The sequence below is a fragment of the Rhopilema esculentum genome, chromosome 10, assembly GCF_057945365.1.
Source record: "Rhopilema esculentum isolate cy_ngs chromosome 10, ASM5794536v1, whole genome shotgun sequence".
In the NCBI taxonomy this organism is placed as follows: domain Eukaryota; kingdom Metazoa; phylum Cnidaria; class Scyphozoa; order Rhizostomeae; family Rhizostomatidae; genus Rhopilema; species Rhopilema esculentum.
The window spans coordinates 1,358,633-1,386,568 of record NC_142824.1 but is presented as its reverse complement, the minus strand read 5'-3'; the positions used below and the strand labels follow the sequence as shown (position 1 = coordinate 1,386,568).

At 37.5% G+C, this 27,936-nt stretch overlaps 1 protein-coding gene across 3 annotated transcripts; it reads right to left on the bottom strand.

Moving 5' to 3' along the window:
• Positions 1-720: 720 nt before the first annotated feature.
• LOC135687960 (protein Smaug homolog 2) lies at positions 721-21,467 on the bottom strand. 3 transcript variants are annotated; one of them, XM_065204602.2, is made up of 14 exons: positions 21,176-21,467; positions 13,643-13,705; positions 8,979-9,225; positions 7,811-8,344; positions 7,397-7,597; positions 7,000-7,109; positions 6,575-6,661; positions 5,844-6,045; positions 5,057-5,142; positions 4,777-4,892; positions 4,179-4,344; positions 3,799-3,877; positions 3,402-3,485; positions 721-2,310 (listed from the first exon to the last, which is right to left on the bottom strand). In XM_065204602.2, the coding sequence occupies exons 2-14, from the start codon at positions 13,688-13,690 to the stop codon at positions 2,279-2,281; spliced, it is 1,992 nt and encodes a 663-aa protein (XP_065060674.1). In that variant the 5' UTR covers positions 13,691-13,705; positions 21,176-21,467; the 3' UTR covers positions 721-2,278. The 3 variants fall into 3 exon arrangements, with proteins under 3 accessions (XP_065060674.1, XP_065060682.1, XP_065060691.1); XM_065204610.2 differs by having other exon boundaries at positions 3,405-3,485; positions 21,176-21,466; XM_065204619.2 differs by lacking the exons at positions 13,643-13,705; positions 21,176-21,467 and adding an exon at positions 10,692-11,284.
• Between the last annotated feature and the right edge of the window lie 6,469 nt (positions 21,468-27,936).

Genomic DNA, 27,936 nt, shown 5'->3' with positions numbered 1-27,936 from the left:
GGCCAAACTTAGCAAAAATTTGTCAAACATAGTTGAACCATATGATGTTTTATGGCCTAGCCTACCCTGGATGCGGAGCCCTGTATGCATCTCTCGATCTCCAACAACTCACTTTGGGTATGGGAGGGATGATGTATGATTTGATGGCTCAAAAAGACACTATTGTGATGCTCCTGCGAGACGGACTACAAACGTTTTAGGAATTATCAGCTGAGCTACGAGGAACGTAACAAAATATGTGAAGGAGGAAATTAGGGCTATTACAAGAAAATCCTTTAAAAACAACTTCATCGCAAACGAAGTTTAATTTGTTTAAACCAGCTAGAATCATTCAACTTGTCTAAATGTCATCAAAAATTCTTTTCGCCGTTGTTTGAAGAGTTATATAATGTTCAGTTCACCATTCTTAAGCAAAAAGGCTAAGGTTAGCTTTCGATGGGAGCTTTTATCTAACATCCGTTCGATAACTCTGCTGCTACACCCTCATCAAGTCTCTATTCCCTTCTCGCTTTTTCATTTTTACCAAGTAGATATAAAAGCAGCATGTCATTATATTGCGAAATTCGCGCGGCCTTTATGTCTGTATACCTCCACTTCACTTGAGATGAATAGAAAAACACTGGAAGGAGACATAAACCTGAAAGCTGCTTCATGCTATTAAAGCCAACACATTGTTCATAGCGCATGCGCATCGAAGCAACAAATTAAACAGAAAAAAAGTTGAAGGTTACTGGCATGAATAGCATAAAATACCATTTTAAAATGAACTCCAATTTTGGTCAATTATAATTACGAACTCAAAACATTTTCAAATTACCATATGGAATTTGACGAGGCATTGTAATTATGAATCAACTATAAGTACTTTCCTACTCTATAATTTCTACGAGAATACTTGTCAGGTGAAGCCTGGTTGCGACCCGTTAACAGCATCAAGCGCCCTCGCAAGTCCAAATCCCTTCACTATATATTGTAGCCTCATTTTGGCCTGCAAAACTGCCTAACGCAAACAGAAGTCATCGAAAGTCTCGATTCGATGCAGGACGTTCTTTATTCAACTGGCAGCGACGCTGATGTGAACAGGCTTTGATAAAGGTGACATCAAATATGTTTATTAAGCATTGGGAATTAAAATCTTACTAAAATAAATGCATTGCACCATTCGTTTTCACTTTGCACGTAAGGGATGGGTCGACAACGCAACAGCTACATTAAAGTGATCGCTGAGAACAGGGCTAAGAAAACTCGAGGGTTACTTTTCGTCAATTACACCCTATTCTATGTAGAGAAATACCCTATTCAAATGTGTTAAACGGGTCTCTGTGGCCAAAGCATCTAGACTAGACTTACCAAAAGCAAGTCGAGGCCTTGGCTACTCTAGATTACGACATAATAGAACAATGATAATAACAATAGCACAAAGACGCCGATTTGAGGTCCAGCTCTAAACTAACAAGAGGACTAAAAGCTTACTCAACAAGAAAAGGCGCTGCCTGCTTATGGTGACAACAAAACGGCATTTTGCGTAGCTCCAGCCAGTGGCATACAAGAAAGTCTGTATCTACCAAAAAGGTAAATTAGCAAACCGGTTTAAAATACAAGGCTATACAGCAGAATTATAACTGCTCGGTATAATTTAAAAACTTAATTTCGAATAAAGGTCTACAAGAAATATGAAAAGTAAAAACGCAGTAGAAATGGTATGCTCAGCAAAAATTAAGACAAGGGGATGCACTTTACAGGAACTTTTTTGTTAAACTTTGCAAACGTCAAGGAATAATCATGTGATAGCTTTAAACGCGGTGGTCTATTGGAGCAACTTAAACATTTCTTTTAGGCAGTTTTTACAATGGGAAAAGGGTTCGTATTAAGGCATGGTTGTAGCCAAGGGTGGTGTTGGATAATTCGTATGTACGAACGGCTAATGCTAGGGTAATCATAGGGTAATGCATTCGGCGAGCAGTCGAAAAAGGAGCTTCCCATTACCACAAAACTCATCTGTTCGAACTAGACATTTCTAATACTGCTTAAATATGTTAAATAAGTTGATTTGATTTAAGACGAAGTTACACGACGAACGTAATGAACATTCCTACCAGAGGTTTATTAAGTATCATTTGAAATTTTAGCGTTGCAATACTCCAATAAGAGCGTAGCAACAACAGACGTTAAGTGATAAGACCAGCTCCATAGTCAGTTCAAATATAATATGCTCTATTATACAAGCTATATCAGTCATAAACCAGTCTCAATGATTAGCTGCTATGCTTTTATGAGTTCAGAATTGGTCTGAAGACTTCTCTACGGAGTCTGCAATAAAAAGAATCAATTTTTAACAATAACATCAACGATTTTATTATTGTAATAGACAGTTACCACCCAGCAATTGCAATTTCTGCGGCACTCTCTGCCTTCAATTCTGAAAGCAATTTAAGGACGCTTGTCAGCCTAACAACTCGAGCTAATTATTAACTGTGACTGTAATAAGAACTAATTATTAAAATGTGCACAATTCGAGATGAATCAATATGATATGCTTGAAGTGCAGGAAGGAAAATCACTGTTTTTAAAAATAGAACAAAACAATTATGCAACACAGAAGCTATCAACGTTTTCAGCGGCGAAGTAATACCGAACAGCAAAAATCAAAACAAGTTGTTGATTGAGTGTGGATGCATTCGGAACTGATGAAATTGATAAATAAATAATGAAGTTGATGCAGCTGAAAAGACAGCATTTGAAAGCCTGCTAAGAGAAAAGTAGCGCACAATGGTGGCATGCTTATTGCAGAATGCACTAAAAGTTGTTTACATCGGCCGATTGGAGGAAACCTATTGAAAGGTGACCTGGATGAGCGTAATAACGGTTGTTTATCTGACATGTCTTTCAAACTACTGATGAACTCCATTAAGATCGTGGTACTGCGATTACACAAGCAATGGTGTGACGTCAAGTGTTGACGCAACCACTTTTGTTTCTTTTGAAATAATACCACTTCGTTGCGTGTGGGTTGCACAGTAGGTAGTTGTTTCAACATCCTAGCAACGAGGAGGCCTTGTCAAGCATTATAAAAACTAATTGTCAATTAGTACGGGGGTTTTCAATGGGAAGATAATGAAAGAATAGATGTCTGAACGCCGAGGAATCGTGTGGTTCCAGAACAAAAATTAAGAGGATATGAAAAGGTTTGCATGACACAATTTTTAATGGGATTAAGACCAGACGGAAATACCAGTTGAGAAAATAATAGCATTTCCCCGACACACGAGAAACAAATTGTTCAAACAAATCATTGATTTGGATTTCTTTGGAAGTTTTTTCCTACCTTTGCTCTTCCAGCAACTTCATTAGCAAGAAAGCAAGAAAATAACTGGACAATGAAAGAAACAAAAAAAACTAACCACCTTCCAATGCATGTTCTGTCATGCTTCTACACAATGTCTCCAAATTTTCAAAACTTTTATTTGGGCCATCTTCTGTGACATCTACAAAATTTTCAAATTTCAAAATGAGAGACGCGAAGAAGTATCAATTTTCTTCAAAAGGTATTTTTAGTTTAAATTACAAGACTGTCTTCTACCTACAAAAATAAGGAAAACGATTGGCACTTATAGCGTAGAAATAAAAAACCTCTTTACTGGAAAAAAAGAAAAACAGGTTTAATAGAGTACAATGTTTTTATGGCTTAAGTAAGAGCTTAGTTTTATAAGACTTCCAAACGACAAAACATTTGAATCGTTTCGATTGATTACTTTGCTGCTGGCAAAAAAAGGCTGGTCGAGCTAGCTGAAAACTTACCAGGATGCAGTGCTTGCCCAATGTGGGATGGTCGTATTGGTGCAGATTTGGTGCGGCATACTGACTGGTGGCTTTTAATCTAAATGGAAGGAGTCAAATAAGCTAGAAAGTCGCCAAGACAATCGCCAAAACAATCGGCAAAAGAAAGAGTTCGAACGGATTGCCAAACAAGAGAACTAAATATTGTTCAGTAACTAAATGTTCGCAATGAGGAATTCTATGAACCGTGACAAATTAACTTTTCAGGATGTCATAAACTTCAAGTGACCAGTTGCTTCGCATACAGAAGTAACAGGCAATCTTCTGACAGGCTACAACACTTAACATCACCGCAAGGTCCTTCTGATTCAACATAAAAAAGTCTGTACAACGAGACTTACTGGATTGTTGAAGGACACAGAGGCAGATGGCCCAAGCCTTTTATGGAAATTGGCTAGAGGTCCGGCTCTAGCAATCCCCAATCCAGTGCTTGAGGTGCCTTTAAGGGAGCCACCGCGAGGGCTGCGTCTTTTCCCCATGTTGGGGCCGATTGGATCCATCATCCAACTACAAAAAATTATTAAGTATGATTAAATACACCAAAAGTAGACAGGGTGATAAAAAACGAGCGTAAATATGAAACTCAAAAATTAATTAAAAAATCACAATTCAAAAAATTATCTTTAAAAACCATGGCAATTTTTACGATAGCATTGAATTTCTGCATTTTATAGTAAAAGTTTGCTATAATTGTTAAAATAAAGCTGCACACAAAAGGACACTGAGTAATGCCATGGTCTCTGTTCAGATTAAAAGGAAATCATAGTCTATTGCCTGAAAAATGTTGAGAGGGCTGAGGCTGTTGCAACAAAGAAGAGGGGAGGGCAATTCTTGAACATGAACTGATTAGCATATATGTTTGTAAACAAAACGAGGCAAAAAACATCCAGCAAACATACGCAAATAAATCAGACCGAAGTAAATCGGAACCAATCTCACCTTCTGAGACTTTTTTCGGTATTTGCGACTTTCCTGTTGGTAACAAGCTGCTTTGCCATATTTTTGCACTGAATCTTCCAAGATTGCAGCTTTCTCTTCTGGGGAGGAGTAAATGCCTTCGAGAAAAATTATAAGTAATCAATAATCCACTGGCGATGGGAATTTAAGTTTCATTTCAATCAAACGACTGAGGAAGCAACTTTATGCAGAGTTTAACATTATATATATATACAATCAATGACAAATAGGAGTACTGCATTTTCAAGTTCATCATTCTCACCTCATTTGCTAGAATCTTTTCAACAATCCAGAGATATGTTAAGCAATACTCTTCATCCTGCTGGGCCACCAAAATCTGAGTGCAGGCTTTGGAGAAATGATAACATCATCATGAAAATGTCTTCCGGAAGCATTTCATAAGTAACATCACTTCATGCAAAATATCATTTCATGAGAAATACCATTTCATGAAAAAAATATCTTTTCAACAAAATTTTAAACATTTCTCATCTTAGAGCATCTGAAGTTAAAATGAATAACATACAGTAAAAACCCGCATAAAAGAACCTAGGTTTTATTCTGGCAGCCTGAATAGGTTCTTAATTAACAGCCTGCTATTCTAAATTCCAGTCTAAAAGGTTCTTAACAAGGTTCTTATATATGTACAGGCCTTGAACACATTAAAAATGTTTTCAACAGCAAGGATTCTAACAGAAATACATAAACCAGCCCTTTTTGCCATGTTAATTTCACGCCAATCAAATGAATTTGTGTTGTTAGATTGTCCAATTAGAATGTAACATACCATAACCTGATTTACTCTAAGCTGGTTTAATTTGACAGTATGAATAGGGTGTAAAAATACCTTTTCAAAAATACATAAGAACCTTTTCAAATTACAGCCTCTTGGGGGTTCTTAATTATGAGGTTAAAAGATTAAATCTCAGCTTCAAGGTTCTTATATAAACAGGTTCTTTTATGGGGGTTTCTACTGTACTGTCATGAACAGACAAATTATTAAAGCTAATAGAAAAAAAGACTGTTTTGAGTTTAATATAATATCATACCTTTTCCCATAACCTTAACAATCTGAGAGGGAAGGTCATCTGGATCAGGAGGATCTCCAATGACACCCACTGACGCATTGACTGTATCTGCTGTCTCGCTCTGAGACACAGGAGGCGAGCAAACATGTGGCTTAATTGGGGTTATTACAATCTGTTTCAGCTCTGCTAAGACACTTGGCAATTTCCCCATCTGCAAAACTTCCTAAAGGAGTAAAGAGGAAAATTTAAAAACAAGGAAACTTCATTATGCAAGTGTCGTTTGCAGCCCATTGAGAGAAACGCTATGATTTTGGTGGATCTGATAACATGATGAAGGAAAAAGTCAAAAGACGTTGTCCCTTCCTTCCATACTTCTTCTTTGAAGCACGTTTCTCATTGCACAAAGTATGTTTGGTACGATGAAGATGTAGTTTAATCAGTTTACAAAGTCCATATTCCAATAATCACTGTAAGCTCAAATGAATACAAACGCGATAAAACTTTTTAGATAATAAATATCATCCTGAAATGACAGAAATGGCATGAAGGCAACGTTTCTGATGCCTCAATAACCAACATTCCGATAAGAACCATAAGGCATTCAGATTGCAAAAAAGGGCCATGAGGCATAAGTTCTTAATCACAAAAGCCATCTCTATTTATGACTTTTTGTCCCTTTTGTCAGATTGCTATGATGACTGATGTTTATGAAAATACAAGGATCACAAAAAAAAGAATACACTTAAACAAACCTTTTCTAAAGTTGCCAACAATTGTGGCCTTTCTTTGAGCTTTTGCAAGCAGACTAAAATCTTGTTTGTTGCCCCAACAGTTACACCCTAAAAAAGCATTTGAGAAATGCGTTAATGGTTGATATACTTGATTATCGATTTGCTTAAAAAACTTTTGATGAACTCTTTTTAAATTTTGATTAACAATTTTTGATGAAATAGAGCCATTGAAGAATACAACTTAGCCTTTATTTTCACTTTGTCATTAATCTTTCCAATATACACATTATATATATATGTTTGCCTGAAACTTTACACTAATAGAAAGTTATCTAACCTCTATAGAAGTTAAATGTACTGCTAAGTCTGGAAAACTAAGCCAAAAATGTCCAAACTGCTATTACTTATCTGAAAGAGCAAAATGTTTCATGTTAAGCTAGATGTACCTTGCCCTTCAAGAAGTCATCTGACAATCCCAACATTTCCTCGTATGTCATTTCACTGAATATGTTACTGTATTTGTGAAGCCTGAGGCTTTTCAACCATCCATGAACATCTAAAAACAGATAAGATTACTAAAATTTCGAAGTTAGGTTTGGTACTTGCTAACTGAATTAGAAAATCAACATATATATACATAATACAGAATCTTTGGTTTCTAACCCTTACTGAAAAGAGAACAAAGCTTATAAAAAAATCAATAACAGTACATCAATATCTCTACAAATATAACTAAGAGGTCATAGGGTATATATATGAATGGAAAAGCTTAATCCAGTGTCTCCTAACTGCTCTATAAAGTGATTGCTTTAGGGCCCTGAGAAAACAGAAGGGTATAGATACCTTTCATGCCTGGCTGTGCCAAAATTGTCTCATCTGGACTCCCAAATCTTCTGCTCAAAAATTCGTCATCACTGTCCAATGACTGCTGTGGAGAAACTTTTTTGTGAAGATTCTTGGGATCCACTGGAAACGATGAAGATCTTGTAACCCTTGTTTGCACATGCCCAATGTCATCATAAGAATCCAATAGCCCAATGTCACCTATTTTGTCAAGAGAGAGGCAATATAAAATACTATACTAACAATCAGAAACAAAAAAACTACTAAAGGCATAATATTGAATATTGATAAAATACAAATTCACGCACTTCTTCCAAAAGTTTTCTATTATTCTAAATGACATACATTGGATAGCTGTGTTTCCGAAATGTGAATATATCCAAAATGAAAACAAGACATGATTAAAATTTTCACCTGATGCAGGGGACCCTAATTCATCAAAAGATGTGCTTATTCCAGAGTCTTTGTGATCTAGCCGCTTTCTCATCTGTGGAACCTGCTGCTGCTGAGGTTGTGTTTGTGCCTGAGTTTGAGGTCTCCATCCATTTGTTTGTCCACCATGAAGAATGTGATTGCTAGCTTGAATTCTCCAAGAGTCCTGGCCTCCTTTATTGTAGTGTGCTGATGAATCAGACAGGGTGTGGTGCAGTGCAAGATTGTGGCGTTTTTCTTTACTCTTTTCTTCTTTTTCAGTGAGATGGCTTAGCCAATGATTTAGTTTACCTTTTTCTTGATGTGTGAAGGCAGGATGGACAACTGCCAAAGAAAAGAGCTGCCTGCACTCTTCTTCATGGACTGACTTTTCTAATGAATGTGACAAAATATGGGGTAGTAGAGTAAGGTATTGCTCCTTTGCCTCATTATTTCCAGGGTGCAATAGAGGCAAGTGCATCAGCAAACTTTGCACTGCAAAGTCTTTGTTTTCTTTGTACAAACTCATCAGGAATTCTGGAGAAAAAAGCATATTTTACATAAAAAAGTATTCTGACTTTTGCAATGGCACATTTTCTAAACATTAGCCATTATATAACAGTCACTGTGCTTGTATCAAGTAAGGATCCCTGGCAGTGATGAAGTAAGGATCTAATGGGAGATAGTCATTGTAGAGTCTGCAATGGAAAAGTTTATTAAACCTACATGAAATATATATATAAATATGTATACATATATGGTAGTAGGAATATTTTGTCATTAAAGTCTGTCTGGTGAGTGCACAAGCACAAAACTCCAAGTAACAGAGAACATGTTTAATTCTTAGCCCATCTTCTACTTTATAAATACATATACATTATTATTTGAAAGGAAGTATAACATTAGGCACTCAAACAAAACATATAAAAAACTAACCAATTTTTTGGTGTCATTTCTAGACTAGAATTATTAAACTGTTCTGAAGAAACTACGGGTTGGCTTTGCTTATTTGACAACCAATTTGCTTCAACTCGAGGGAAGTCTACAAAGATTTAATTATTCTATTATAATGCTTTACAAATCTTGTAATACTGTTACACTATCACATAGATGCTGTATCTGTTGCTTTGGTAAGAAAAGAAATAATGTTAAATGGAATCAAAAGGCTGACCTTTATTGTTGGCTTCCTGTTCCAACATTTGAACATCATTGGCACTGTCTTTGAAAGTATGATCAAGAACCAATGATAAAAATCTTGCTTGAGTTGGTCCCAGCCTTCTCAGCAAAAAATAACAAGCAATTGTCTGCTCAATATCATTCCAGTTGCTAAACCATCCATTTACAACATTGACTTGATCTCTGAAAATGTGGGCAGGCTTCATGATTTCCTCACGTGGGTGTGCTTGATAATGATCAGACTAAAACAGAAAATAGTTGAGAATCCTCAAACTATGAAGAAACAAGAATGTTTCTAGCATTTGAAGCATTGGGGCTGTGTTAAAATGGGCACTCTGCTAGCATCCTGATTATAGCATAATAGCAAAAACTGAAATTATAAAAGATGATGATTATAGCATAATAGAATCTTTGTTAATTGTAATTCTAAACTGAATATGTATAATCTGTCAATTTTTTAAATTTTACAGTCTAAAAAACTTGATAATTTAAAGAAACATAAAGTTACAGACAATTAAGCTATGTAGATATTTTATATAATCTGGTTTGAAGGGCATTTCTAATTATTGTTTTTGCATCTTTAATTCATTCTGATCAAAGTTGTATAGCCTTTAAAATAGCTTCAATGATTTGAGATTACAGGGGGAAGGCGTGGGACAAAACACTTTATGAAAATCGCATAACAATTGATAGAAACCCTTTTGTTTCATGTGAAAGTCCCTTCAAATCCTTTTGGTTTTGGTGGAGACCTCGTACACTATTTTCAACAGTGAATTGTCCCTAGCGAAAAGGGATTGCAGCGAATGACGTCATACCATGCGAGGGAACAAATTGCAGCAAGCGAATAACTGTCCAATTGGGAAAGGGAGATGATGACTAGAAAATGGTTTATCACATTAAATTGAGTGTCATGATTCATTCAGATCAGTAATTGAATGCAGAATTTCCAATGGAGGTTTAAGTCCCATGATCGACGACTGGACACGTCAAGGAAGTGTTCCGAGCGAGTCTCTTCCGATTGTTTGCACTCGAATACGCATTTCCCCTGAATACGCTTTAAAAACAATGCATTCTTCAAGGGCGTGAAAGACTTTGAATGCACGACTTTCGAAAATTTTGCAAGATAGCTGTCAGCAGAAGTCGCCCATGAACCGAATAAGCGAAGACGGACCGAAGACGGACTGAAGAAGGACCGAGGACGGACTCAGAAAATATTCCAAATGGTCAAACTATTCAAATCGCTGAACGTCTACTGTGATACCGCAATTGTACACACCTCGGGGTTGTATAAGTGCTTACAATTTTGTTATTAAAAATCGTCAACTTGTGTTGGAAAATTACTATAAGAATAAAAAGTCAACCCAACCAAGGTTTTAAAAAGGTTTCAGAACAAATATAACTTTTCACCCGAAGAAAGGTTCCAGGTAATAGCCATGAAACGCAATTTTGAATTTCAGTGTGATTTTGAGAAAAAACATGTTGGATATATTGTATGTTCAAATAAAAACTAAAACATAACACACTGTTAAGGAAATAGATAAAGGGAATGTGCGTATGACGAACTCCTGGCAATCTGATCTTTCCTTTGTTTATTAGGAAAACAAAGCCAAATTGCTATTCAAAATTGATGTCCTAAACGACAACAAAGAAGCGACACCACTACCGTTTTTCTCGGGCTTGAATAATAAAGAAAGAAATAAAAACCTACCAACATGTCTACAAGAAAAGGCTTGAATAGGCCAACAGAATCTGCTTCTTTGTGAACGTTGAAAGGACTCCTCCTTAAATATAGTCTGGCTTCGACAAAAGCCAAAAGTTCATTCCTCCGAGAGTTTTGGACTCAGCGCTCGTCAGATATGATCCAGCAGTAATGTTCTGGTTAGCGAATCAATGAATAATATTTGTAGGTCCAAATTGATGAGCGATTCGTTTTACACCTTTCTTAGAGCTTGATTCAAGAAGAACTGCATCGTGTGGGCCTCTCGCCCACTCATTCTTCCAGCTGCTTTTGTTGAACTGTGAATCCTTCGGTTCGCGGTTGTTTAAAGGAACGGTACGTCGTATGAACCTCCAGGCTGTTTTAGGGTTTCCCCTCTTATTTAATCCACACCTTCGTAAATCGATTCGAACATTACACACAAAATGCTATGGTTGGTAGTCCAACTGCGACAAATGGAATTTACGTTTTGACTGAACATAAAAGTAAATGTTTTCTAAAATACGGAACAATGAAATACGGACTCGCCAACTTCGAATGTTTTGCTTTATTATTAATTCATCCTTTCACAGCTGACGTCAGTTGAAATTTCCCGTATCTACGACAATTGTTGTTGGTTTTAACTGCAAAATCAAAATTTCCTGGCTGTATTCAAGGCGCATGAGGGCTGTACACGGACGTTGGAACGCAAAATTTGAAAGTTGGGGCAGGGCTAACGAAAGTGAAGGACCAGGTTTTTTAACTTTTTATTGCACCTTTGAAATTACTTGCTTGGCAAAAAAGTTGTCTTTTGTGACATGACCGGACATGACAAGTACCAAGCAAGACATGAAGTTAAGTTAAGGCAAAAACACCTTCCATTAAAGTTAATAATGCTTTGAAAGCATTGTTAACATTTGCATTTTATCCAGGGGCAGTGCTATGAGGGTGATGCCCCTCCCCCAAAGAGCCATCGGTATTATTTACTGTTTACTTTGCATACTTGTTCGACGATAAAGTCAACCATTCACCGGACAACCCCTAGAAAATTTTCCAGGAACGCTCCTGAAGTTCGTTTTTTTCAAATTCAAGGGACCATAAACTCAGCTAAAAGCTATTAAATTTCCGGTTCCGGATATAAAAAAATATCTATAACCTACATAGTACTTGTAAACTTTTTGAAAGGCAAAGTGCTTGTAAACTGGCTATAGAAAAATCGCCGAGAGCTTAAATTCAGCATTTCGGCAAATTTTGTTGGCAGGAGTATCACAAGTAAATATTTTCTTTGTGTTACCGAGACTTTTCATCGAAAATTACATTCACCTATGCGTATGCGATCACCGAAGGATTTCGCTGCAATTTATGACACATGACTCATTGAATTCTCAGTGGCTATCAGACACCCAGCGGCGTTTCTGGTTCCATGTTTTATGATAGCATTCATGGTTAAAGATTCCACGCCGCGTGTTGTCTCGACGAAAGCACGCTCTACAAATAGCAACGGACCAGCTGCATTCAGGGTTGAGGAAAACGAGGACCAGGTAGCAGGAATGTAGCAAGATAGCCCGTATAAACAAACAAAACTGGCAAAACCCCTACCGTAACCTTAGCACCATGATAAAAACGGTCACCATTTAGAGAATTTTGTAAGTAATAAAACAAGATGTTGTATTCATTTTTTAAAACTCGACAGTAAGAGCTTGACAAAAAATGAAAATTCTTGTTGTTAAGATGTCATTAACCGTCGAAACAAGCTCTTCTGTGCTCATTACTTTCTGAATCTGCATGGTGCAACCCCTGGCTCTTTCTTTTCCAAAGCTACCCTTTGATAGGCTTGGGTACTGGGGTGCAATATGCCAGTGGCGGAAATTCAGGCTTTCATTTCGGGGGCCCAGGCCTACGATTTTCCGAAAAGATAACATCATGGACCCATCATGGACCATGTCTAATTTTAAAGAAACTGCACATTTTGATAAAAATAGTTGATTTTTCAACGGGACTCTTTAGAAATCTTTGCTGACCACGCCACAATTAAGTAGCAAGAAGAACAATCCATTTATGATTTTTGATATCAAGATCGATATCTCATCTAAGGCAATTTATGTTACAAGAGGTAGACCGATTACACTTTTGACAAGTCGTTCATGATAACAACATGATTGTAATTGTAAAATTCATTTTATGCATTTTATCTTGTTTTCGTCAATGAGAAATACGTTTGAAAATAACTATTATTCAGAAGAATCCGATGAAAATTTTGGCCAATCTTTACGGAATTGAAATTAAAAATACAATTCATAAGCAGTTTTGATTTCGGTCATATATTGTTGATTGATTATTTAGTACTGGCTAATATTTCATCAGCTTTGCTATGTTCAAATTTTGCAAAAAGGGCACAGAGAGGTAACAGCGGCCCCTGGGGTAAAAAAGGAAAATGCAGATTACCTGCGAGCAAAGCGAGCAGAAAATTTGGCAATTTGGCCTAAAAGTCCTTTTCAGAACGATTTCTTGGAATAATTTCGACACGTTAAACGGTTCTCAATTATCCGACGAAAGCCCTATTTTTCAATGACATCGCTGATTGGGGGGGGGGGGGGGTTGGGTTGTCTAAAAAAATAAGCCCTTACACTTAATAGAGAAAGGGGCGAGACAGCTTGTGCGGAAACTATTCAATGAAACACTTGACACACGAATAGCACACGAATAGCAAACATCAATGCGAGTATTGGCTGCAAATTAATGGAACCGGCTTTTTAGTTCTTGATGCTTGCAGTTCTAAAAATTTTTCAAATCGAAAAGTTTCTTAGAGACTTCGTTTTTAGTAGTATAAGTTCTTTAAATATTTCGGCCTTCTACATGTAGGTTCCTTATAAAGTGGTTCCTTATAACAAAAAAAGCGTGTATTGGACATCATATGTGATCAGAATAAATTTCAAAATTTAGAAAATTCAACAAACACGAACCTCTTTAACAGAAGGCAACTTGACGTGAAAATATACATCTGGCAACATTGTTCCTCGATGTAACTGCAAAAGAATGTAGAATAATGTTTGGAAGTGACTGATGAATGAACCGAAAATTCTCTTTCAATCAATGAGGGAAATTATGTCACCGCAATCAGGGGCGTCACTTCATACTTTTTGTTGGGGGAGGCGGTGGCTGCATGTTTGCCCTGCAGAAAAAATTTGCCCTGGCAAAAGTTGGAAGTGCTGGGAACTGCCCTCAGTTCCCGTAACACTAAAATACTTCTTAAGGAAAGTTGTTCCCGCTTAGGTCCTTGCTCAGTGTGTCCACAAGTTCACCGACGTGTTTGCTTACCCTTGGGGAGGCAGCCCCCCATCCTGGATTCAAAGAGCATGCGCTCATTTTTTACAACACATTTCGATATACACCCTAGCATTTCACAAGATGAGGGTATCAAAGCTTCCCTCAGCGCCATAAAAAATCATTGTGGGGAAGCTACCCTGCTACAAATTAAGAACAACCTGAGGCGGAGATTCTGTAAAATGTAACTTTGAACAGTGTTTCTTCTCAAAAACGAGGAGTTTTTTGCCATTTTGGGATACCTTTTCGGTGAATATTCAAACATGGCGGAAAATGAAGGTTTTCTCACGCACATTGTTAGCAAATGAGACCTGGACACCTCCCTAGAGCGAAAAGATAGCAATCGCACTGCTTATACCCTATGAATTTAAGAACAAATTAAGAGCAATTCAGCCTCAGATTTTCGAAAAATTTAAGAACAACCAGCCTGAACCTCAATTTACTGACTCTTATAAAGAAGAGTGTAATGGTGAAATTTATTAACCTCCCTTAAGGCACCGCAATGGGGACACTCTTTGCCCCAAATTATGCAACATATTCATGACAACAATAGAACAACACATCTTGAGAAATGCCCCGATGGGGCGTAGTCGAATATTTTGGAAATGATTTTTCGATGACATAATCTTCATCTGGCAAAAACAAGCTTGAAAACCTACAGGAATTTATACAATACACCCTATATCATCCACAAAAGATAGATATAAAACCGTATATAGTGGACGCCCTTCTTAAAGTCACGCTTCTGGTTACAGTCAAAGGACCCAAATATGCAAAACAATTCATCAAATTTTGACCCAAATAGCCCCGTTTACAGTGTCTTAGTTTTCTGGCAAGCGGTGCTTGTCTTTTTAGTATGGTCTTTAAATATGACAAGGTTTTTAAATAAGATTAGTTTTTTAAATAGAAATCTAGACCTCCTCAAGTGACGCCCCTGACCGCAATGCTGAATGCAGGTGCAAATCGCCTGTCAAATTTTGTTCAGTAGCAAGAGTTGTTACAAAGAGGAGCGAATGTGCACTCTTTTTTAAGAACAAGTAAATTGAAGTTCAGTCTGGCTGATTTCTTAATTTGTTCTTAAATGATAAGCGCGTAAGCAGTGCTAGCTATTGCGTTCTACGGAGTACGGAGGTGAGGCCTCGTTTGCCATTCTTTATTTGCCGAAAAATTTGAAAATTCACTAAAAATGCCCCTAGATGGCATGAAAACTCCTCGTTTTGAGATAAAACATTGTTCAAAACAACAACATTAGCTCATACCTAAGCTTGTTTTAAATTTGTTATAAGTTTTTTATTAATTTTGATCGCATTTAACTTTTAGCGGTAGACGGCTTTGCCTTTTTGGTATGAAATATCTGACATGCAGGGTTGTATAATCAATATAAAAGCATGTTTAGCCCAGGGGCCTTAACGTAACCGCTAGTAGCAATGAGAATATCCGAGCAAAAACTACAGACTGGCCTGAAGCGATCCTTGCCGCACTTCAAACTGGCCTCTTGTGCAATTTGCATTCAATTCAATGATATATATCAGTGTTTCATTTTGTGTCCTTCAACAGTGCAGAATCCACTTCATATCTATTAAAGGTGCTATGGCAACCTTAATAAACAGTTTCTAACCGACAGAAAGCTGCCGATTTGAAAATACTCTGCACTGCAAAACAAAGGAAACAGGCCATAGTCTCAAGTGGGAGAATATTTTCCTTGAAAAAATAATGAACGTGGGCGAAATGCAGCTCTCTTAAACAACGTGTTTTTAGCATTTGCGGACAGGTTTGCATAAATTACAAAAAATAAAAGGATAGCAATATAAGAATATTTCTTTAATTTCATGTCATTATGTATGATTGCAGGAGCTGAATGGGAAGTATCTTTTCAACGATGTGACCAACTAGCTCATAACGAAGTACTCAGGAAAAAGTGCAGATAATCCTAAATTTTTGAGCAAAATGCGGTACTATTCAGTTTAGGTCGGAAAATTCAATAGTATCGCTATTGATATTTGTTTAACCTCAATTCTAGTAAAATTTGTCCAGTGAAAAGTTACCGCTGATCGACTTCTTCATTTTACCTCTGCCCACCTCATTGCCGCTGCCCCATATTACGGCGCTCTGCACCACCCTGGCTACATAGTTGTGAGTTGTGCGGACACTGCGCGATAGGGGCACCGGCAGGTGCGAGCACAAAGACGAGATTTTAGCACATACTGGTGAAAGAGGGGTCGTAAAATCAAAATTGATGCAAATCTAAACGAAGGATTCACTTCAAGGAAAACAATTCCATGGATATGTCCACACATGCTAAAAATTTGCTGCAGAGACTTTTGATGATAAATTTTTAAAGTTTCTTATTCGTAGCTTTAAATTCGAGATATGCAGATAAGCAGGTGTTTCGGCCCCCTGGCTTCTATACCACTGCACAGGACATTTGCCGTATGTACAGGACAGTTGAAGAATTTGTGAACCTAATCGTAATGTTGCCTTATTCTTTTGCCAAGTTACGAAGCAAAAGCAGTTTTATAAGTTCTAATTACGAGATAAAACGAATGAAAAAAAACGAAATCTCTAGGTATTATTGTGGACGAGAATCTCAACTGGAAGAAACACTTAAAATCGCGCTTGAAATCTTTGAAAGGAAAAGTAGCAAGTGATCTGTCTGCGATGAAAAAACTGAAGCACATTCTTTCACAACCTACAATATGTGAGGTTTATTATGCACCAACCACGTAGCTGTAGATGTCAGCTAGGGTGGGCAAACTCCAGTAAGAATCATACCTGAGGGGAAGCAGGCTTTAAAACAAGAGGATGATGGAATTATAATCATGCCGGCTTTTCAAAATATCATTTGGAAAGAGTGTAGCCAGAGGGGGCAAGTTGTTGTCAAAATTTTCATTTGGGGGCACAGCCCCCCGTGCCCCCTGCAGCTGCTTGGCTGTCATGCGCTAGTTAAAAGTCACCTCTGATGCGGGAATGTCGTCTGGGGTAGCCTGTCAAACACGAAGCTGCAAACGTTTCAGCGTCTACAGGATGGGGCATTCTCAATTATTGAAAATGCCAAACGAAAGAACCCCTGGAACAGTGATTGGCTAAGCGTTGATCAGATCATCTCTTCTGATAGATCTATCATAACACACAAAATATTTAATAAACAGTGCCCCGAGATCCTCTGGAACAAGTATAATCAGAGGATTGAAATTTCTAAAGAAACAATAGAAATCTCGACATCCCAAAATTTAAGCTTGAGAGTACAAAAAAGGATTCCACCACTCTGGGCTTAAAGCTTGGAACGAAATACCCATAGAACTAAGGGAGACCCCCTCGCTCTATCAGTTCAAACGAAAATTAAAAAAAAAACAGTTGAAGAGCTCAGGAAACCAAAAATAAAACATGACTCCCTGGAAGATCAGACGTCTTATTTAATTCACTAAAATTATTAAATAATTTTTAAATTTTTGTCTTCCATTATTAGCTTTTTAATTTATCATCTTAGGTTTCTAATGGGATATCAGGTTGAAATGAGAATTTAATTAAAAAAATAAAGTTACACGTGCACCAAAAAGCTGGTATATTGAAACAATTTACGTATCGGTCAGTTTTGCTTTAATTATCATCTAGAAATCTTACTCTAGTTATTTTTCAGCTTTTGTAGCATATGACAGCTGAGGCGTCTGAGGCGTGTTTATTGGGGTTGCCTCGGGGTATATTTGTTGTTCTCTGTAAAAGGTGAGTTCAATTATGTTACACTCTTTTTTTATATAAACACGAGCCTCAAAATTGGTCAAAAGTTAAGAACATATTAAGAACAAGCTGAAGCTGAGCTACTGTAAAATGAAATTTTGAACAACGTTTTATCTCAAAAACGAGGAGTTATTTGCCATATGTGGGTGCTTTTTCGGTGAATATTCAAACATGGCGGCAAATAAAGGTTGTCTCACGCACTTTGTTGGAAAAAGAGACCTGAACACCTTCCCAGAACGAGAAGCTAGAAGTCGCACTGCTTATACCCTATAAATTTAAGAACAAATTAAGAACAATCTAGCCTCAGGTTTTCGAAAAAATTAAGAACAATCAGCCTGAACTCAAATTTACTGGTTCTTATAAAAAAAGAGTGTAGATGGTTGGAATTTTTAGAGCACAAATATATATCGAAAACTCCAGCCTCAATTTCAAGAATTTCTCCATCCTTGGGTCCTTGGAGCTGTTTGAAGGGAAATCGTGTAGAGAGATCATCAAAGGGTCTCGTGACGTTTGGATGACAAATTAGGTCACAGGTTAGGTCATGTCATATCTAAGTCTTGGCATCTATGGCAACATCTTATGTTGATATCAGCAATTCACCATGTTGAGGGGGAGCGGTGGCTTTAAAATGGTAAGAAACCAGAGGTGCTCCCCCGGAACAAGTTTTGTTCATTGGTGCCCTGCAAGTGATCCCATTGCCTGAGTTGACCTTTCCTTCATGCAGAATACAGCACGCACAACAGCGAATAGCGGGGACTTTTCCATCTGAAATTCCGCACTACACTCTTTTGCAAGACAAGTTAAAAAAAGGGCGCATAAGCAATGATTTAGCTATTTATTAACGTTTCTGGCACTTATTCAGGAAGCTAAAGATCGAAAGAAGTTGATAAAGTTGCTTTTTCCAAAGATTTCTGACTGAAATGTACGGGCCTTTTCATTTTACTACGCAGCGAAGAAATTTACGATATGAAGATCTTTACAAAATCAATGACTTGAACTGAGCTAAAATTACTAACAAAAAGCACGCAAAAATACATTGCTAAGAAATTTTAGCAAATGGTCAGGACCATCACTGAAGCCCCATAGACTGTTAAATCTGGCCTTTGTGGTGCTACGCTTGTGTATTGCAGTAAAATTTAGACAAAAAATCTAATTATTTTTCTCTTTAACTCTGAGTCTTTCATTTGCAGGTAAAATTTACCATTGTCAGAAAAAAAATCGTCTTAGACAATAAGCCAAAATGTTAGCATCATTTAATATCATGGGGATGTTGAAAAGGGTGGGTTAAATGAACTTGCTTCGTACCAGGGGGGCTCGGGGGCATCCTCCTCCTGAAAAATTTCAAATTCAAGACTTTTTCTATAGCGCTGATGTCCTCATGTTCTCAATCTGGTTTTGAAAGTTTAATCCATTTTGAACGAAAGAGACAGGTGTATAACGAGACTACATAAATGGGGGCTTTTGGGGGTGCTGCTTATGTGATATCAAGCAAACGCATTTATCAAAACTCCTTAAATGTATCGTTAACATTCTCGATTTTCCGACAGGACGCCAATTTTGTTGTATTTGCTTAGGTAGTAGATAAAATTCGAATTCCTTTTAATTTTCAGAAAAATTACCCAATGGTTTTCACTACAACCTACCTTCACTACCTACACAACCAACCGACCGACCTAAAATATAAAAACACCTAAAAAATCAATGGCCTAAGTATCGATGATGGATCAAAGTTTACACAGCTTGCGTTATGAAAGCAAATTCGAACGAGGAATTATCCTTTGACTGTAAACTGTGTTTTGCGCGTTTTTTATTTTTGACATACAGAAGCTAGACGGTTTTCTTAAATCCATGTTAATTGGCCTAAAAAACCTAGATTTAAATTTATGCTAAAACTGTTCACTTCCATGGCATCATTTTCAAAGTTGAAGTTCGTCTCTTGCTCATCTAAAAATTATTGCATTTCAAGACATGTTCATGGACTGTCTTGGGTCGCCCGGCCGTGACATGTTGTACACAGGTCCTTGGCAGTGATCACCTTGAGAGAACTGCTGATCAAATGGCGAGAGTGCAAGTTCACCTTTAAATACAAACTAAGGACTTTTCTCGTACTTTCTGAACACCACAGCCCTCTTACATCGATGTAAATTCCCCATTATTGTGAATGATCAAAAAAGTGAAACAGGAAAAATTGGATGCAGGGATTTCAGTCGCAGTCTTGCAATTCCGGGTAAGCGCATTCAAGGAAAAAAGAAATATTCCGCGTCAATGGCACCAGACGCTGCAGGGAAGTTTACCCATGTAAGCATGCTGCTAGTACATGATAAAAAGTCGGATATGAGTTAGGTTTTATGTTCTATGTTTTCGTGATATTAGTTGATCAAGTCAAAAGGATTAACGTGCATTTTTGAAAGTTTCCGATCCAAACCGATAAAGCATGTGCATTACACACTTAATTTTCAATTCTTTTAAAATTATTACTTTAACCCCTTCCTAAAATTTGTCAGCGATACTTTATGCTTTGTAGGGATTGGCACATCTTGACCTTTATTCTGGAACTACATGAATGGAATTTGAGAACAATTAGATCTATCAGATGTGGCTAAAAAGTAATGAAGTTGCAAAAGGGGCGGGTAGCGCTTGAAAGGGGCTAGGAACAGGGGATGGAAAGGGGAGCAGCATAACCCAGTTTTGAAATCAAGTGCCTATCCTAGAAATATAAGGGGATGTTGTGGCTTATAGAAATAAAACTTTTCGGACTACAAACTGACGGCTGGAGGAGAGTAGGAGATTTTCTCTCTCTCTGCTGTACATCCTGCCCCAACAGCAACGATCATCGCGACACATTTATTTGTCAACCAGAAGGTTATAGAGGGCAGTGTCCCCGGGGGTAAGTGTATCACACTGTCTTACCTGGTTTAGATGACACAAACATTTAAGCTTATATTACCCAAAATGTTTGGCTAATTTTGAATTGCATCCTGGTATCTTGCAATTAATTGATTTCGGTGGGAAATAAAATCTTCGCTTCATTGTAAAAAAATTGACGTGAAAGAAAGCTGTGAAGTCAAGACACTCATTTTTCTGCATAACTAGGAGGCGAAATCTTTGTTGGAAATGGATGATTTTGCCTTCAGCGCCCCCTCCCCCACCCCACACCCTACTTTCCTACTTGCATTGAAGCCCCTGACAGAGCTTTGCAAAACTTCATACCTTCTACGGCATGTATCATAACTTTCTGCATTGACATAGCATTATGGCATAACGAAGTATCCAACGCTGTAATTGAGCTAAACTTGCGGGCAATGTATGCAGGGTTGGCAATATCTAGATTTTCGATCTCGTGCCTGAAAAATTATCTTAAAAGGAAGTAAACACGTTCCAAAAAGATAAAACGTTAAGTTCATAATATTTTACTGAAAAAAGTTTGAACAACTTACTCTTTGCAAATTAATGCTCGATGCACGATCAAGCTGCTCCTTTCAGCAACCTCGTATTTGCATGTCATACATGCATTTTCAACTTGATGTTTCGAACAACGTACGCGACTTCCGCAGACTTGTAAACAGAAATCTAGGCCTTATGAGATTTGAATGAGCTTCTTTTGCATTCAGCATACGTTTGCACTCAAGGGAAGAAAGTGAAATTTCTGTTGGTTTTGAATATCATCATTGTGAGTGGGCAGAGGCGTTCGGCTCCTTCGCTTTGCGTGCATGAGATCCTTCTGCGTGGGCATGTTGTTGATCTTTGAATGTGTACGACTGTTGTCAGGGGGTAACCTCGAGCCCGGTGCTAAAACGCGATTTTTTTATTCTCATTGAAAGCCAGCCAGTTCTCTTGTGAAAACAATGATTATTAAACGAATGCAAATGTAGCACCCAATCCAATCGGTATCTTCGGCTTTGCATGATTCTGAGACATCGGAAATAAATTGTGGGATGGAGAAGAAAAGAAAAGACTTTTCGCAAGTTTGCCTTTGGATAACGCAAATTTGCTTTGTTTTTTGTTGGTAATCTATTCAAACAGAGTCTGTTGTTGAGACAAGAAAATCATACATCAAGAAAAGGCTTATTGGCTGGCTACAATGCCTGCCAAAAGTACTCGGAACACCCAGCAATTTACGCTGTATTTGATATCTTTCATTCCTTTCATGAAAAGAAAATTACTACTTCCGCCCCTTTCCCCCTAAAACAATTTTGATGATTTAGAGAAATATCATAGAAGAAGCGCAAAAGAAAGTGCTTCCTAAAATCCTAACCCATTTGATAGTAAACCAACATTGTTCTGTAGGGGAGAGGGGGATGATTGATTTTGACCTGGGAAATTGACGTCAGTGTTCCAAGACTTTTGGCAGGCATTGTACCTTTATATTATGATAGATATACTTCTTGCACACCCCGTTTTTGAAAGTCAAGAAGCTCTTCTATAGAAAATCTGAAGTTTCTTACAATTCTTTAAAAAAAATTTTGATCTGGTTTTAAAAGTTCTGTAAAATCTCTTTATAATGCATAATCTTATTGCACACAACACACAACACACGCGCGCACACACAGTATAGGGGCATCATATGCCCACCCTCATAGCAGACGCTGCTATAGGCATAAGATGCACATGCGCAGACCATTAAATTACACAAGCTTTGCAAACCATTTCCCTCTTAATGCACTAAATTAGACTACACTTACGTGACAAAAGTATTAGGACGATGAATAACAAAATGTCAGCTCCAAAACTAGCATTCTAACATTGATTGAACAAATCTTGCTGTTTTGGCAGGATTCTAGAAATGGCGTCAGCACAATGCGATTCCTAACAAATTCAATTTATTTCCTACCTTTCTATGATAGAAAAGTAACAAAATGTCGGAGAGAAATGGAAATATCAACTTTTTAGTTTCAATGCCGAAAACACAAAAACGACCAGAAAGAGTACAAGAAGCAATAAAATTTTTAGGCCTAGCGGGTCATTTGTTGGCTGGAACTGCAAGAAAGTTTGGTTGCAGCAAGTCTACAACACATGTTATTTACGAGGACAATAAGTTAACAATGCCGATTAAAATTAAAAGAATGGTAGGCCAGGGCAGGCCGACTATTGGTTGGGCCTAATGGCATATGCAAGCTGGCGTTGTTTGCGAAGTCAATCAATGCTGAATATTTTGTCGAATTATTTGTGGAAAGTCCCCAGGCAAGTACAGAACAAGTAAAGATTCTTTGCAAAGACCATTTATTTTTAAGCAGGACAATAAACCTAGTTATGTTGCAATTGTGACAAAAATTTTCAAAAATAATAACATCATGGTCTTTCAACAACCCCGCTAAAGTCGAAGCCTTGATATAATTGAAAACAACTAGTTTTCGTGAAAAAATCCAAGAAATGAAATCTTCTAAGACCAAAAATAAACTCTTTTAGAATTTTCTTGAGATTTCGTACTGTATCCGAAGATATTTCGTTGCAAAATTAATTCAGTGAGTTTCAATGCCAATGGCGGCTGCCAGATTCCTGGAGGACATCCGATAACATATAAGATAAATATAAGATAAAGCAGGATAAAGCATATAAGATAAACATATAAGATAAAGCAAATTGTGTTTACCGAAGAAAGTCTATTTATACAATTTATTAAATATATCTTTATTTTTACAATTGGGGTTAAATTGCAATTGAAAATCTCAACTAGCAATCTCGTTATGTCTCACTCGTATATGATCGCTCGAAGGACCTCTGATATCATTAAACGACCTAAAGGAGTGTGTAATAATGACAATGAATGTATGTAAATTGTACCAGGAAAAAAATTGATTAAAAAAACGACGTTTTGAGCATAGCCCGTTATCAAGTAAAATTGAAAAGCGATGATAGAACTAAAAACGTTAAAGGAATATGGGATTCGACAAATGCAAAAGAACAACGGATATAAGAGCATGGAAAAGAAATATATAAAAAGAGCTGAAAATTATTTTATTTGTATACATACATATACACAAATACAGAATTTATGTATATGCATATACACATACTAATATGAAAAAAAGAAAAAACAAAGAAAATGGAGGGGGTGTTATTGAAGATACGTAAACTGTTTATTAAGTCCAGAGAGATATAAAGTTCCAAGTTCAAAGTTCCAAGTCCAGTGTCTTTCTCTTTGCACTGTCCGTTGGAGCAAACAAGAGGCCAAGAACTGACATGCCATCTTCTGTGTGATTCGCCAGCTTGAAATGTTTGGACATGTTGCTATCAGGATTACTGTCGTGTTTGTTATTGAGGTGGATCTTGTTCCTATCATTACTTAAATGCTTACCAAACCTGTTAGAAGGAGGGTGCCTCGCTAAAGGTCCAGTGACAAAAAGCAGAAAAGCATGGCAACCGATCTAATTATCTGAATCTATCCTATACAGTTCAATACCAGCAACTGCAGTGTGTATTCAGCTTGATTGAATGAAATTTACCCGTATAAAAAACACAATATAAAGCTTACTCGAGCACTGCTACAATAAACACAAACTCCACAATTGTGCAATCTGTGCCCAAAAAACAAAAGCCCAAGAGACACCTAAAAGGCGTACCCTGTCACATATTAAACGTGACTAAAGCAACAAGCGTGCAAGTGTGCATTGGCCTTGGGTATATAAATTTTGTCTTAGCACAGTTTCATTCTCACACGTTGCACGACAACTCAAAGTTGGACTTTCGAGCGGAAAGGTTTTCCTTCGCGACCCTGCCCTCCCAACCCATGTCTAGACATTTTCAGCAGTTTTTATTTACATGCATGTTGACTTTCTACTTCTTTTTTTCGTGCATTAGTTAATGGCCGTATGGCTTGCGAATTTTTGCATGAACAAGGTGGTGCTAGTCGGCGGAAGAAGGCCATTGTTCTTCTTCTCAACCCCCTCAAAAACGGTTGGGGTTTTATTTATGGTTTATTTATGGCCATCCTTGCGATTGGCGCACCGACAGCCCAAAAATAAATGGTTCAAATGATGAGAGAACACCACCTTCAGTTTTATGATTGACAATGGTAAAACATTCTGAGGACCATCTTACCCTTATTTGCTAATGTTTTTTGTTTAGTAACCTGGAACAAATATTAACTGTGTAAAATGTGCTGTCGCACTCCTTACAGGTCATCCATTGCGCTTGTCCACTTTAGTAGCACACAATATCCAGAAAACCCCTCAACCTTTCTTAAAATGACATTATACCCATACTCAATAATTTGCCTTACTCAATAGAAGAATTTCAGTAGAGGCATCCAAGGTCGTTGCTTTTTGTCCGTAAAGGAAGAATTCGTGCAAAAATATATAGCAAATCTGAAAATTTTAACTGTATGAATTTGATGAAATTTAAGGTTATAAAACCAAACCGGAAACATCGTCTCCCCGATAACAGGATCAATGCTGAACAAAGATATTTCTAGACGTAATCATTGAATTCAAGGTCCTTTTAATCTGCGTTATCCGGGCCTGCTTCGATGCTTTCCTCTCAATTTATATGTTCTTGTGTTGGGTTGGAAGCACTTGTCAATTATTTTGCTACATTGCTCTGCAGAGTGAATTGAAGAGAATCTAGGTATAGCGGCCAGGTCTGGAAAGAAATCAGTCTGAGACATGGTAGGCTCCAGGAAAACCTCTCGGCAATGCCCTCAAAGGTATCGGAAAACATGGTCAAAGCCTTTTCAGATGTATACATAGTGTAGTTATACAATTTACATGCCCTTCTTATAACGAAATCTTCTTACCTTCCATACACAAAACAAACATTCTCCAAGCACATTTACAAATTTTCTAGTCTGGCAGATGGTTATGGCCAAAAATGTCATTTTTGTACCTGATTTGGCGGTATGCCAAGTTGAAAATGGCATCTATTCGACCAAAATATCTTGATTCAGCCATGCTTCGGCTGTTGAGCTTTCTATTGTGCTGCAAGCATGTGTAATTGGCTACTTTATGCATATTAGGCGAACAGAAAACCAACTTTCATACTGGATGAGGACTGACAATTCAAATCATTGGTAATTTTTGGCGACAGCGCTTCTCAAGCCACCACTCCTCCCTTCGCCAAAGCAAAATAGGGGCAATAGCTTTGGCATATTTATGTCGATAAACTGTTATATGAATTTCTTTGCGTTTGAATACAAAGAGGTCATATACACCCAACGTCACCCCCAGCTATCGGCCAGTAGCCAACTCTAATTGGAGAAGACGCGGGCTTATAAAGTAGGCAGTTTTGCTAGCAGAGAACATAAAGATTGCAATGAAGAAATCAAGAGGAGAAAGAGTTGTGCAACTGTGTTGCTGCTATTTTTCTGTCCACTGTAATGTAATGTAATGTAATGTGATCAGAAGTTTTCAGTGATTCAAAATAAAGCTCTATAACTAGTTCCTCGTAAAAACCTATCTTAGCCCTTTTTGAAACCTGTCGAGGACCTATTTTACCACCCTCGAGTAGCTGCTTAGGTTTATCACTATTAGCTTTTCATTAAAAATTTGAAAATAAATGTAAAACAATTAGCTTTAGTTTTAAAGCTAGAAGTTTGAAAATGGCCCTCTTTCTTGGCCTGGGAAGAAGTTGTCATGGATTGTCAAATATGGTATTCCTAATTTTAAGGTGCAGTGATGACCAATTTGTGAAGTGATAACGTTGTTTGTGCAGTGATAAACAGGAAAACCGCGCAGTGATAAAAGTACAAAAAAGAAATTTGATAGCTTGAAATACCCAGGGCACAAAGAGAGGAGGCAGGGGACAAATTATCCAATACCTCAAAGGGTTAAAGGCCTCACAAGATGATGAAATTCATTTTAAGACTGGAATTAACCAAACGTAACAATTTATGCATACAAAATCTTTAACGGAGCACAAGGACATTACTGCAAAAATAGTTCTAAAATTTATTTGAAGGTAAAAAGATGAGGATGCCTCGTCTTTGCATTTTACCCTGAGGCTTGCAAAACCTCTCGGCAACGCTGAACATACCTCATGAACAATGACCCTGTATCCAGATCATGAATCCAGATTCGATTGAACAAAGATTAGCTGAACTTTCCATCGAATTTTGCTAAAAATGAGTGGTTTCGAGTGTATTTTCCAGTGAAGAAGACATTGAAGCTGATGAGAAATAGAAAAGACCTTTCAAGTCATCAAAAAGTGTATTTCAAAAGGCCAAGTTATTTTCACTCTTTACTGTTTCTCATGCCAAGAACATTTTAGACTATGTTTTCGAAACTTCAAACGATCCGATACAACCAAAATTCATAAATGAGTTCAAAGTTTTTAGGCTCATTTGCTCGAAAGCTCATGGAGTGAATGCAAAATTTAATTGCAACTGTGGAGGCATTAAAAGCTGGAAGCACTGAGAAGAAACAAAGAAGACTAATGCTTGACACTTATCTTATGGCGCCTATGCCAATTTTTAGGCTAAGAAGAAATGATGCATGATTTCGCAACATATTGCGCAAAGTTATCAAGAAATACGATCAAAATGAATGCCCAGAGCGTGATGGTAAACTCAAGCCCACAAGTTATGGTGACATGTTCGTATCACAAGAAAGGTTGCCTAAAATTTGGATCAACCAGTTCTGTAAGGTGCTGAGGACATCTATTTTGCACTAAAGGAAAAGGTGTTTAGGCGTCTATTTTTACAAAAAAGAACGAGCCTCGATGCCGGGAGGAGGATATGAAGAAAGACCTTTGTCTTGTCTTTCTTGACAATGACTCTCTGCGTTGGCGCCTTTTGATGCATAGCTTGGATAGCGCATGCGGATATCATCAGATCGTTCAACCCAGGTTACGTTTACACTGCATTTCGAAGATCTTATCCGGGGGTCGACCTAGGTTCAACCCACCTCCAGAGTAGGATTGGCCGAACCTAGGTCCAACCCAGGTTAGCTGAGCTAACACTACAAAATTTCTAACCCAGATTAAGGTCAACGCAGCTTCAACCCAAGTTAGAGTTTTGTAGCGTAAAGATGGCTTTAATCAATATCAATCAATATTCTACTGCAAAGCAACGAAATGAACAAAAACGGTATGACGTAATTTCAATTGAATAATCACAGGGAAACGGGGTGGTGGGCAATGTGTATGGTCACGTGTCACACTGAAAGATACTCGAAGCAAAGTAAAGCATTTGTAAGGCTGCTGGTATCTATTATGTTCGAAAATTGTTTTCATGAATAATCTAACAAGGAATCCCTAGCCTACTTGA